The sequence below is a fragment of the Callorhinus ursinus genome, unplaced genomic scaffold (assembly GCF_003265705.2).
Source record: "Callorhinus ursinus isolate GAN/ISIS: 27379988/994484 unplaced genomic scaffold, GSC_fseal_2.0 scaffold5, whole genome shotgun sequence".
Lineage (NCBI taxonomy): Eukaryota > Metazoa > Chordata > Mammalia > Carnivora > Otariidae > Callorhinus > Callorhinus ursinus.
In genome coordinates this window covers 7,220,842-7,232,611 of record NW_027397067.1, presented here as the reverse complement: position 1 = coordinate 7,232,611, position 11,770 = coordinate 7,220,842, and the positions used below count along the sequence as shown (strand labels likewise).

Here is an 11,770-nt window from a genome sequence, read left to right as displayed (position 1 = left end):
GGTGTACACCCAGAGGCCTTTACTAGATGCAAATCACACCTCGATGAACCTGACCTTTTAAAAAGAGGGGTATCAGTGCTTACTGGAGAGGCCAGGCCTTAGCCAGGCCAAGGACACAGAGCCTCTTTGAAGGGGGTGGAATCGTCTTTACCATGGAAAGGGGCTGCAGCGGAAATGGTTTGCCAGTGGATCAACAAACATGGAGGCTGCAGGGAAGAGGAGAAAGGCAGACCAAAACTACAAAGCTGTGAAGCTATAAAATGAGAGATCTGACGATAATGACACATAAACAGCTCCTACTGACCTCTTCACTTAGGAAGTAAGAATTCCTTTCTTGGGATGCCCCGGTGGCTCAGCCGGTTAAGTGTCTGCCTTCAGATCAGGTCATGATCTGGGGTCCTGGGATCGAGTCCCATGTCAGGTTCCCTGCTCAGTAGGGATTCTGCCACTGCCCCAGCTTGTGCTCTCATTCTCTTCTCTCTCAAATAAAAAATGAAATCTTAGAAAAACTTTTTTTCTTCCCCTTTTGTAGTTTCCAGATTTTTTATTTTTCAATTTCAGTACCTTTTCCAGATAGGTAGATGCCTTTTATAAATTAATGGCAGAGCAAATCAGTGGCTACATCACTGAAATTCAACTTAATCCTCCGGGTTCTGGGTCTAGTTCCTACCATGCTGACTCTTCAAAATGTACTTATTTCAGCAGATCCTGATACAAATAAGAAAGTTCAGCAAGCCTTTCATTAAGAAGATACTGACCCTACATGAAAATCTTAAGGAGAAAAGGAAGTAACATGTATAGGGTGGCTCCCACATCAGAGGGACTGTAAGAAACTGAATTCACTAACCCAGCCGCTTATGTGCCAGGAGTTGTGTTAAGTGCTTTACAAGTAGTGACTTCTTTCAACCCTCATTGTAACTATGTGTTCAGATCTATCATTACCCCCATTTTTCAGGGGAATCTGAGGCATGAGAGGTTAAATCGTGGCCACAAGGATGTTACTGGGATCTGAGCCCAAGTAAACCACTCCTGGTGGCTCTGCAAACCAGCTCTGTGTGCTTGGTGCCTCTCCACAGGTAAGCTGGTTGAGTCCCCAAGCACAGAAAGAGGTGGGTATTATGGGGCACCTGGCTGGCTCAGTCAGGTGAGTGTCTGCCTTCGGCTCGGGGTTGTGATCCCAGTGTCCTGGGATCAAGTCCCACATTGGGCTCCCTGCTCCACAGGGAGTCTGCTTCTCCCTCTGGCTCTCTCTCATGAATAAATAAATAAAATCTAAAAAAAAAAAAAAAAAAAGAGGTGGATATTATGATCCCAGCTTCACAACTCAGACAACTGAACACCCATGTCAACATGTTGTAGGAGCCTGGATTCCAGGCCCGGACTAGACAGAGAAAGTTGTGCTAACTTCCACCATACTATATGGCTCTCCAGCAAAGCATCTAGAGACACAGCCAGTCTGGGATTTGTATTAACATTAGCATACTTTATTCTCTGACACAAAGTTAGGTTACTCTGCTGTTAGTTGACATTTTTTTCTACTATTCCAGAGCCACTCCATTTTCCAATAAATGAAGAGTAACATTTATAAAAGAAAACTCAGGAACTCAACAGGAAATCCACAGTAATTATTTCTGAGGTATCCAAAAAAATCTTTTTTAATGCATATTAGCTTCAACTTTTCTATAGTCTTGCATGCAAATAGGCCATCCTGTATACTGAAAACAGGCTGAAGCCACACACCAGGTAAGAACTTCAATCTAGACGCAACACTTCCTGCTTTTCTACTTAAGATTTCCAAGTGATGTGATCTTAACAAGATAAAGCTACTAGCATCTGCCACTGTGTTCTTGCCCTCATAATCCTTGTAAATGACCAGCAGTAGAGCAGGACCTGGGAATCCAGTGTTGTTACATAATTAAAATAAACTTGTGTCTCCCTGCTACACAGCAATTTAGGGATTGCCTTAGACAGATTTTGTGGAACGTGCCTGTTTGGGCTGAGAATTATCTGCACAGTTATAATATTAAGATCAGGATACAGCTGTTTGTGACTAAGCCCAGGCTCAGTGAATAAGTACTATCCAAGCATTACATCACCAGACATCTGTTTCCTGTTTTCATTCTTCCCTCTATCGTTCTATCCTGATTTCCCTTCACCTATCGGCCATAGCCACAATTAAGCAAGTCTTGTGTTTGCCTGTCTCCTTTTCCATCTTTAACTCAGGGTGACTTAGTCATTGTGCATGGATGGGGAAGGGAAGGAGAAGAGAACCTAAGGGCCCTCAAAAGTGCATTCTGAGACTGGAGGGCTTTTGCCCAGGGAATCCATCTTTACATGACTAACTTCTAATTATTTCTAATTACGAACTTTTCCTGTTGAAGCAATACCAGCCCCTCCAAAAGGGCAGTTGTGAACTGAATCACAAAAGGAAAACATCCAGCAGCACAAATAAGTTGAGGCACCAACTTACCTAGAGCAATGTCCCCACACTCTGGTACACAAAAAATGGTATCTCTTGTCTTTGTTTCCATACCTCATGCCCAGATACAGAACAGAATGTGTTTAAATTTAAGGAAGTTCTTTTTTTTTTTTTTTAAGATTTATGTATTCACTTATTTATCTGAGAGAGGTCGGGGAGGAGAGAGCAGACTCCCTGCTGAGCCTGGAGCCAGATAGAGCCTACCTCAGGACCCTGAGATCACAACCTGAGACAAAATCAAGTCAGACACCCAACCGACTGAGCCACCCAGGCGCCCCTAGGGAAGTTCATTTTTTTTTTTAAACATTTATTTGAGAGAGAGCAAGAGCACAAGCAGGGGAGGGGGGCAGAGGGAGAGGAAGAAGCAGACTCCCCACTGAACAGGGAGCCCAACAGGACCCTGGGTTTATGACCTGAGCCAAAGGCAGACGCTTAACACCTTAACCAACTGAGCCACCCAGGCATCCCATCAAAGCAACATCTTTATCATCAGGGCATTAGAGCTGAAAGAGACCTTAGAGGTCACTTTACACATCTCTTGGATTATACAGATTGTCACTGCATTTTACAGTTAAGAAAGGCAAAGTGACTCCTCTAATGGACCCTATTTCAAATGGCTTAAGAATAAAGGCACAAGTTTAAATACTTAATATAGAAAACTCAGATAGTGTTTTTGAAATTTTTGTACCTTGCTATTTTTCCTTGCAACCTATCATCTTTCTTCCTCCACACATTATATTCAAATATAACTGTTTAGATACTTAACATGGCAAGTTAAAGATAGCTTTATTGTTAAAATGTTTAGAAAAAGCAGGCACAGAGAAAAAGTAAATGACTCCTTGGACGCTTTCTGGTGCTTTGTCATCATTCCTTTGAAAACATTTTCCTTACCAAGGTTGATGAATTAATCAACTTATTGACTTAATACTTCTTACTGAACTCAGCATTCCAGAATGGTGAATATACTATTAAAGAATTTAAGATTTCTGCACTTTTTATGTTGTCTAAGTCTGTTAACCTCAGGTTTGAAATTTGGTCAATACCAAAACAGGTGTCAACCCCCTGCTGGTTGTCCAATACATCCACTCTTACTCACCCATCCTAAAGGAATTTTTCAGCTAAGGACATAAGGAACTGTATCCAAGTTCTGGCCAATGGGATGTATACAGAAGTTTTGTGTGGCGCTACCAGGAATCTTTCTTAGGAAAAGTTGGCTCTTATTGATCCCTATTTGGATCATGAAGATGTACATCTCACTCTAGGGATGGGAGAGCTACACAAGGAGAAAGCCATGGGCTCTGAGATTGTAGAGGAGAGCCACCAATCAGCTCTGAACAGGTCTCAGCACTTCAGTGAAAAAAAATAAAACCTTTATCTCATTAAAGCCACTGTGCTTTGTGGTTCCTATCAATGGAGCCAAAACTAATCCTAAAACCCCAACTCACTTGGAGTCTCTGAAAAATAAAAAAGTTCTTACAATTTTTGCCTGTCCCTTGAAATTCATACGTGATTATCATAGAAGATGGTCCTAACAGTGATTCTTCTAAGTTCTGGTTTATTACGAAGTGGTTCAATAAGCCAAATTATATAATCCTGGATAGAAATTTAAATATACATACTTTTGGTGCATAAATTACTTTATAAAAAGAATCTCAGATCAGCAATATAGAAGGCAGATAAGTTAACAAAATAAAATACTGCATCATTTAGGCTTTTAAATTTTTTATTTTAAGAAAATAAACAGCCAGGAATACTTTATTTTTCCTATGGAAAAATTATCATGAATTATTCAAGATTTAATTGCAGCAGGATAAAGTGAGCTTTTTTGTATGGTTCAGGTACAACACACCTTTGCAAAGCTAAAGAAGCTGACTGCTGAATCTTTTACATTAACTGAGTTAAAGTTTCACATTACCAGTTGTTTTTATGGCTTATATAATCACTGAACAATTCTTCAAAAATCATTTAAAATGACTGAAAAACAAAGGTCTCCAATACCTATGAAATAAGTAAAATATCAGTTAGAATTAGAACACTTCTTCAAGAAGATGGTTAATGGCTTAATTATCATTGTCTACTCTTATCAGATGAGTTGAGAAAATGAATTCATTTGGAATTCTTGCTTCAATTTTTCTAGTAAATACTGTACTACTTATTTACTGTATTTAAACCTTAAGCTCAAACCCCACATCTTAATAATCCAGAGCTGAAGGCTTTTCACCTTGACACTGGATAGCAGAGCTTCCTTGAGGCTATTAAGATGGGCCACCGTTAGTAACTGCTTTAACCTTGACTGAGCAGTCGGTTAAGCATCTGCCTTCAGCTCAGGTCATGATCTCAGGGTCCTGGGATCGAGCCCCACATCGGGGTCCCTGCTCAGCGGCCAGTCTGCTTCTCCTTCTCCCTCTGTGATCTCTTCTGCTCTCATTCTAATAAATAAATATCTTTAAAAAAAAGTCAGTTCCATTCCACCTGCACATCCATTCTGATTTGCAACAATGATAACACAAGACCTGGATGAGAAGATCATGAGAAAATGAACAAGAAATACCCTAAAAGTTACCATCTTCCTCTGGCAGAAAACCAGGGAGTCTGTTTCTTTGAGAAAAAACCCGCACAGATTCAGTTCCCCTATGCAGCCCTTGCTTATTCCATTTTTTATTTCAATTTTAGATAAAAATGGATATAGGGCTACATGGAAAATTAACATCAACATCTAGAGAATTATAAATCAAGAAAAGATGATGAGAAATAAGCATGTTTCAGTCCGTTTTCCAGAACTCTTTTACAACTCTGCTTTCCTGGAAGGGAATTCATGAGCTGTAATACTTGAGGAGATTTTCATCGGTAGGTTTGAGGATTTTCTTATCTGCCATATTCACCACCCATCCAGGGGCAAGACCAAAGAAAATCTGCCTTGGATCCTTACGAGTACTAAGCATTTTGAAGAGTTCATCTTTAGTGATATCAGGTAAAATATAGCCATACTTCTTGGCAAGCTCAAGTCTTGCTTCAGGAAATTTGGCAGGATCGGCCAGGTAACCACGATTCTTTGCATCAGTATAATACGGTACCAGTGCTTCAGGTGGAAGCATTCGTTTTGGAATGGGTTGTCCGCGCAGAAAGAATGGAACGGGTTTACATAGAATTTCTGAAAAAATTTTAAATAAAAAAGAGAGATACAAATAATGGCTATATACATGATTTTCTTTATTAATTTTTAAATACTACCAAGATGAGCACTTCAATCCAAGAACTTTTTTTTATTAAATATATTTATCTTAAGTAAGCAAATGGATACACTTCATTTTCAAAAATTTACATCTTGAAAATCCAAGTTATCCCTGGGTTACTAACAATTAGTGAATCTCTAGACATAGGTAACATGATATGCAAGCCCCATGTTTAAAAACAAAAAACCTTCTTATACATACTGACTGAGGTACATTACAAGAAGTCACACCACTAACAGGAAGCCCTAAAACAGAAAACTGACGTGTCCAAACTGCCAAGTCAGAGAGCTAGGAGGACTTTTAAAATCCCCATAGGGCAGCCAGTAGGAGACAAAGCGGGAAAAGAAAGGGACTGCAGGACATCTTACCTAGACTTCTTGGGTCATAGAAGGCCGTAGTAACAACACCACCATTTTTTTCAATTGCAGCAATGGCTAGTTCTGAAGCCAACTGTACTTCAATATTAACTTTTGCCTTAAAGGTGTCAGCACCCTGTAATAGGTCAAAGCAAAGCCTGTTTGTAGATAGCTTGGCTAAAAGTAGTCATGGCAAGCTTCCTTTTTACATTGTATTTTCTCCTCCAAAATGCTTATAATGCAACAGTAATTCCAACTCTAAATACCTCTACTTTGAGGTCCTATCAAACAACATGCATTTTTTTTTATGTTTTTAGGACACTTTGTTTTACCAATTTTCATTCTCTGTAAGCAGGGATGACTACATCTTCATTTTATATATTTATTAAACAGCAATATAAGCATCCATTCCCCAGTACTTCATTAATAGTAGACTGTTTAATCCTCCTAACAACCCTATGACAAAATTATTGCTATGCCAACTTCATAGATGGGAACACCAAAGCACAGAGAAGTTAAGTAACTTGTCAAGATCACACAGCTAGGATTTTTTTTTAAGATTTATTTATTTATTTTATTTTATTTTTTTTAAAGATTTTATTTATTTATTTGAGAGAGAGAGAATGAGAGATAGAGAGCACGAGAGGGAAGAGGGTCAGAGGGAGAAGCAGACTCCCTGCTGAGCAGGGAGCCCGATGCGGGACTCGATCCCGGGACTCGAAGGACCATGACCTGAGCCGAAGGCAGTCGCTTAACCAACTGGGCCACCCAGGCGCCCTATTTATTTATTTTAAAGAGAGAGTCTTAAGCAGACTCTGTACTGAGCGCCAAGAATCACAGAGGGCTCGATCCCACGACCCCAAGACCAGGAAGACCCGAGCCAAAACCAAGAGTCAGGAGGCTTAACAGACTGCGCCACCCAGGTGCCCCTCACACAGCTAGGATTCTAACCCAGGGAGTCTAGTCACAGCACCTGTGTTCTTAAACACAACATTCTGCCATATTGAGATGGAAAAAAACTTATCTTCTATCCTTAAGTTAGCAAAAGACCAAAAGATTGTTAACAAGGGGACAAATATGCTGGAACTTTTGGGAGAACAAAATATCTGACAACAGGGGCACCTGGCTGGCTCAGTCAGTAGAGCATGTGATTCTTGATGTTGGGGTTGTAAGTTCGAGCCCCATTTTGGGTGTAGGGATTACTTAAAAATAAAATGTTAAAAAAAAAAAATCTGACCTGGGAGGGATCAGCCCCCTCTAGGAAAAAAGGCAGAAAAGCACAACAGAGATTCACTTTACATTTACTATTGATTTTATTACAGCCTCTAAAAGGACAAAAATGTAAGTCTACTTTTCCCTAGTATAGTCAATACTAAAAAATGTAGAACTGAACTTTTCTAAAGTTCTGTTTTTGGTCACTTTTATTAGGATGTACTACATTTTACTCTTATTTCAAAACAGATTCTGAATTAAAAGATGCTTGTATTACCATTCTTTTTGTAGTGATAGAATTTTTCTGCTATTTTGGTGTGGTCGAAACAAGCTGGCTCCCAATCAAGTTCCTTTTATTAAGTTTTCATGTATTTCAAAAATATTCCATCAATTCTAAGACACATTTTCTCACTTTTCCCTCTATGAAACTGGTCTACATTTTTATAATCAATGGCACCTTTGACTCAATAAGGTCTTGCCATATTATTCGTGAATTTTAATTACTATTCCAGATTTCCCAACTATTTCCCTATTCTTGGGCATTAGAGTTAGTTCCAGCATTTTCAGTATTATAAATAGTATTTTTAGGAATGTCTCTTTGTATCAGATAGGTTTCTTTTATTTTATTCCTTGAAAACATACACTCCAAAATTGGTAATTTTGTGAAGGATTAAAACAGTCTTACCACCCATTACTTATTACAAATCTGAAATCCAGAAAAGGTCAACCAATTTACAGAGCTACAAATGATGTGTAACTAACTGTACTTACTCAACTGTTGCCCTGGTGTAGTTTTCAGGATTATTTTCCTCGTTTAATATAGACACATGCCTGAAAACTTGGAATGTGCCGTTTATTGGCTGACAAAGTCAAAGATTTTTCCAAATTAATTTATATGTGTATTCCCTTATATACTCAGAACAGAATACTGAGACTTGAGAGTGTATTTTGTATTCTCTTTTCAAATCATTTTATTTGGAAAACTTTTATCCAAGAGGTTCACTTTTTTAAAGGCATCTAAAAGGTTTTTCCATAAACATATGCTTCCCTCTAGTGGACACTAAGTTACTTACAAAGCTGTATTACTGACAAGAAGCAAAAGTATTAATGAACAAGTTTTAACTGTTGATGAAACTCTTCGCCAATTTCTATAAATAGAAAACTTTGCTGCAACTGGAATTGGATTTGATTCATTCCTTTTCTCCATAATTATCATGACCCAATATTTCCAATACTGAAAATATAGCAATGAACCAAAGTACTTGTCCTCAAAGAACTTACATTATAGTGAAGGAGAGAGTGAAAAAATAAATGTACTACTTGGAAATACAGGTCAGGTGTTCATATATTCAAAGAAAAATACTTTGGGCACGTTAAAGCAGACAAGAGTATGACTGTTCGTGGGGCAGGGGGGGCGGTGAGTATTCTTTTATAAAAGGATGTCAGAAAAGATCTTCCTGATAAGACATTTGGGCAGAGTATCAAAGGGAGGAGGAAGCAAGATGAATGGATACACTGAAGAGCACCCCAGAACCAGGATACAAAGGCCCCTCAATACAGCATGCCAACTTCCTCAAACTACAAATGACTATAACACAATCAATCGCCACTATGTAATGGTTATATGACAACTCGAAAAAAATAAAAATTAGGGCGCCTGAGTGGCTCAGTTGGTTAAGCGACTGCCTTCGGCTCAGGTCATGATCCTGGAGTCCCGGGATCGAGTCCCACATCGGGCTCCCTGCTCAGCGGGGAGTCTGCTTCTCCCTCTGACCCTCTTCCCTCTCGTGCTCTCTCTCTCTCTCTCAAATAAATAAAATCTTAAAAAAAAAAAGAAAAAAAGAAAAATTACAAAGGCAGATTGTTGATTATACTAATTCAGATATAGTCTTCTATGTAACACTAAAAAATCTAGTCCAGACTTACCTCCTCTACCAGCTGGACACCATAATCCCTTTTAAGTGGCTGGATGGTCACACCTCTTCCATTGACCAGCTGAGTTAAGTCAATAGGTTGAGTAGGATCCACTCGACCCAAATCAATAAGATACTGCAATCTATTGAGACTCAAAGGCTGATACTGGTGTCTGAAGCTACAAAACAAAGTAATAATTGGAAAACTCAGTCAAGCTTATCTTCCTGTAAATTCTTCAAATCAACTCAAAGCTCTGTCCTGTATTTTCCTCCATCAATTTAGGTGACTTAACAAAATAAAATTCTCCTGAGTACAACAGAAACATAATATTGCTTGGCTTTTGCTAATGAAACAAAACTAGTACTTCATTTCATTAAAATAATTTGCCTCTCTAAGCATTTACTTCACTCAAACAAGTATGTCAAAAATGTAACACTTTATTTAAATGATGCATCAATGGAGCTTAAAGTAACAAGATAGTTTTCCTTTACTGATATTATTGCTCAGTCTCTAACCAACCATAAAAGCAGGCATTATCATCTCCATTTGCAGGTATGAGTACAAAGTCTAGGCTTTTTTCCCTACTAATCCAGCCCAAATTTCATTACCAAAAATGTTTCAGAGAAGCAGCAACAAAAGTTTGCTTCAAAAGGAATTCAAATTTCTACCACGCTACTTTTTTAGGTGACTGTCAGTGAAAATTAGGGATTTCTACTTTAAAAAGCAAAGGAACCTTACCTATGGCCTTCATTAAACCCATATTTTGGGATTCGAATGTAAAATGGAGTCTGGCCTCCCTCAAAGCCCAGTCTGGGCCGAGTTCCTCTCTGACGCTCTCCTTTATGGCCTCGGCCACATTTTCTACCTCTTCTCCGACCTCTTCGTCGTCTTTCCTAGAAGAGAGTTTTGTATGATCTGCAGGTGCATTTTTAAAAATTGTATTTCATCTTTTCGCTGTATATTTTTTGTGATGCCATTCATTTATCCAACCAACCAGTACTGGCTAACACTACTATGTGTCAAGCCCTGTTCTAGCTGCTCTACCCCCCAAACACTCTTTAATTAGCATCTTTGCCTCTGAAGATGTAGCGAATTCTTGTAACTGTGAAGTCCAAGCTGTGTTTCAAAGGCAAAGTGAATTCTGTGATGGACTGGAATTGAAAAAAATCCTAGAATCAATCCCCAACAAACAAGGTTTATATCATATTCCAGAACATTTATTTTGGAATTGTAAATACATTAGCATTATGCATTAATTTGTAAAGACATTTACAAATTTGTAAATACATTAATTTGTAAAGAAAGATTTTTTCCTAAATTAACTTCCTCTCACTTCTTGAAAACAAGGAACTGATTTCTTTAAAATGACAGTGTACCCCATGCCTGACTGGTTCAGTGGGTCAAGTAAGCGACTCCTGATCTCAGGGTTGTAAATTATAGCCCCCACAATGGGTGTAGAGATTACTTAAAAATAAGATCTTTCAAATTAGGTAAGTAATATGACAGTATGTCAACAGCTTTTCTAGCTGTATTCAGTGATTTGCAGAGGAGACATCTATCATAATCAATTAAAATCTTTCCCACGAAAATAAAGATACTGAGAAGGTGCTTCTTTTTAAATTTCACTGAGACTATCATTTTGTAGTTTCTGTGACTTCACTCCTCCGCCCTAACATAATTATGCTTACTGAGAATTGGGACCATATGGGAAGACTCTCCTCCGTGCAGTTAAGGAGAACAAGGGCTCGGCAACCCTAGTTCATCCCAACACCCTTCTGGAAAAAGGAGTCCCCGAAAACGACGGGGAGTGAATGGCCGCTTCCATCGCCCCATCCCCCAGCGCTTCCCCGCACCGCCACCAGCTATTTACCGGTTTCCTGGAGCCTGGATTCGGCTTTAGGTTGGCCAAGCTCACACGCGGCAGGGCCCGGAGCAGGTCCAGGGCCCTCGCCCCACCGCCCTGCACGGGACCGGTCATTACCCGCAGAGCCAAGACCCTCCAAGGACGCCCGGGTGGCCTCACAGCCCACGTGGTCTCGCGGCGCTGCCTTACGGCCGCGGCACCGCCCCCGTCGTACCGCAGGAACTGCTGAACTTTCTGTCGCGGGGCGCGCCGGTGTCCAGGAGTAATCCGATAGCGTCGGAAATTTTTCTACATTGTTGTCTCAGTGTAGTTCAACATTTTTCTCTTGTTTTTAGTTCACTGGGGATGTGAGCATAGTTAGAGGTCGTGCGTTGACCCCGTCTCTGAACGTATGTTTCCTCCCGCTTCGTAAAAGCACGCATTGGGAAAACGCCGTGCGGTAGGAAATCTGAGTCAGTGTTTGGCCTGACATGTTTTGTCCTGGGGTCTTGTAGTCCTTATGAGGTAGTGTGTTCTCTGAGCTCCACGTAGAGCCCGGAATAAAATAACGTGAGCGCTAAACCATAGAGCCCGGAATAAAATAACGTGAGCGCTAAACCATTAGTTTTGAGCTTCGTTTAATTACATGCCATGAGATACGAAAGTAATACCCAGGGTCCAGCTTTTTAAATGCCTGGCTAGGGGCGCCTGGGGTGGCTCTGTAGGTGGAGCA

At 39.8% G+C, this 11,770-nt stretch overlaps 1 protein-coding gene across 1 annotated transcript; it reads right to left on the bottom strand.

Annotated features, from left to right (window-relative positions):
* Positions 1-4,184: 4,184 nt before the first annotated feature.
* MRPL15 (mitochondrial ribosomal protein L15) lies at positions 4,185-11,251 on the bottom strand. Its single transcript, XM_025870601.2, has 5 exons — positions 11,065-11,251; positions 9,933-10,087; positions 9,207-9,372; positions 6,081-6,204; positions 4,185-5,630 (listed from the first exon to the last, which is right to left on the bottom strand). The coding sequence occupies exons 1-5, from the start codon at positions 11,170-11,172 to the stop codon at positions 5,293-5,295; spliced, it is 891 nt and encodes a 296-aa protein (XP_025726386.1). The 5' UTR covers positions 11,173-11,251; the 3' UTR covers positions 4,185-5,292.
* Positions 11,252-11,770: the final 519 nt, after the last annotated feature.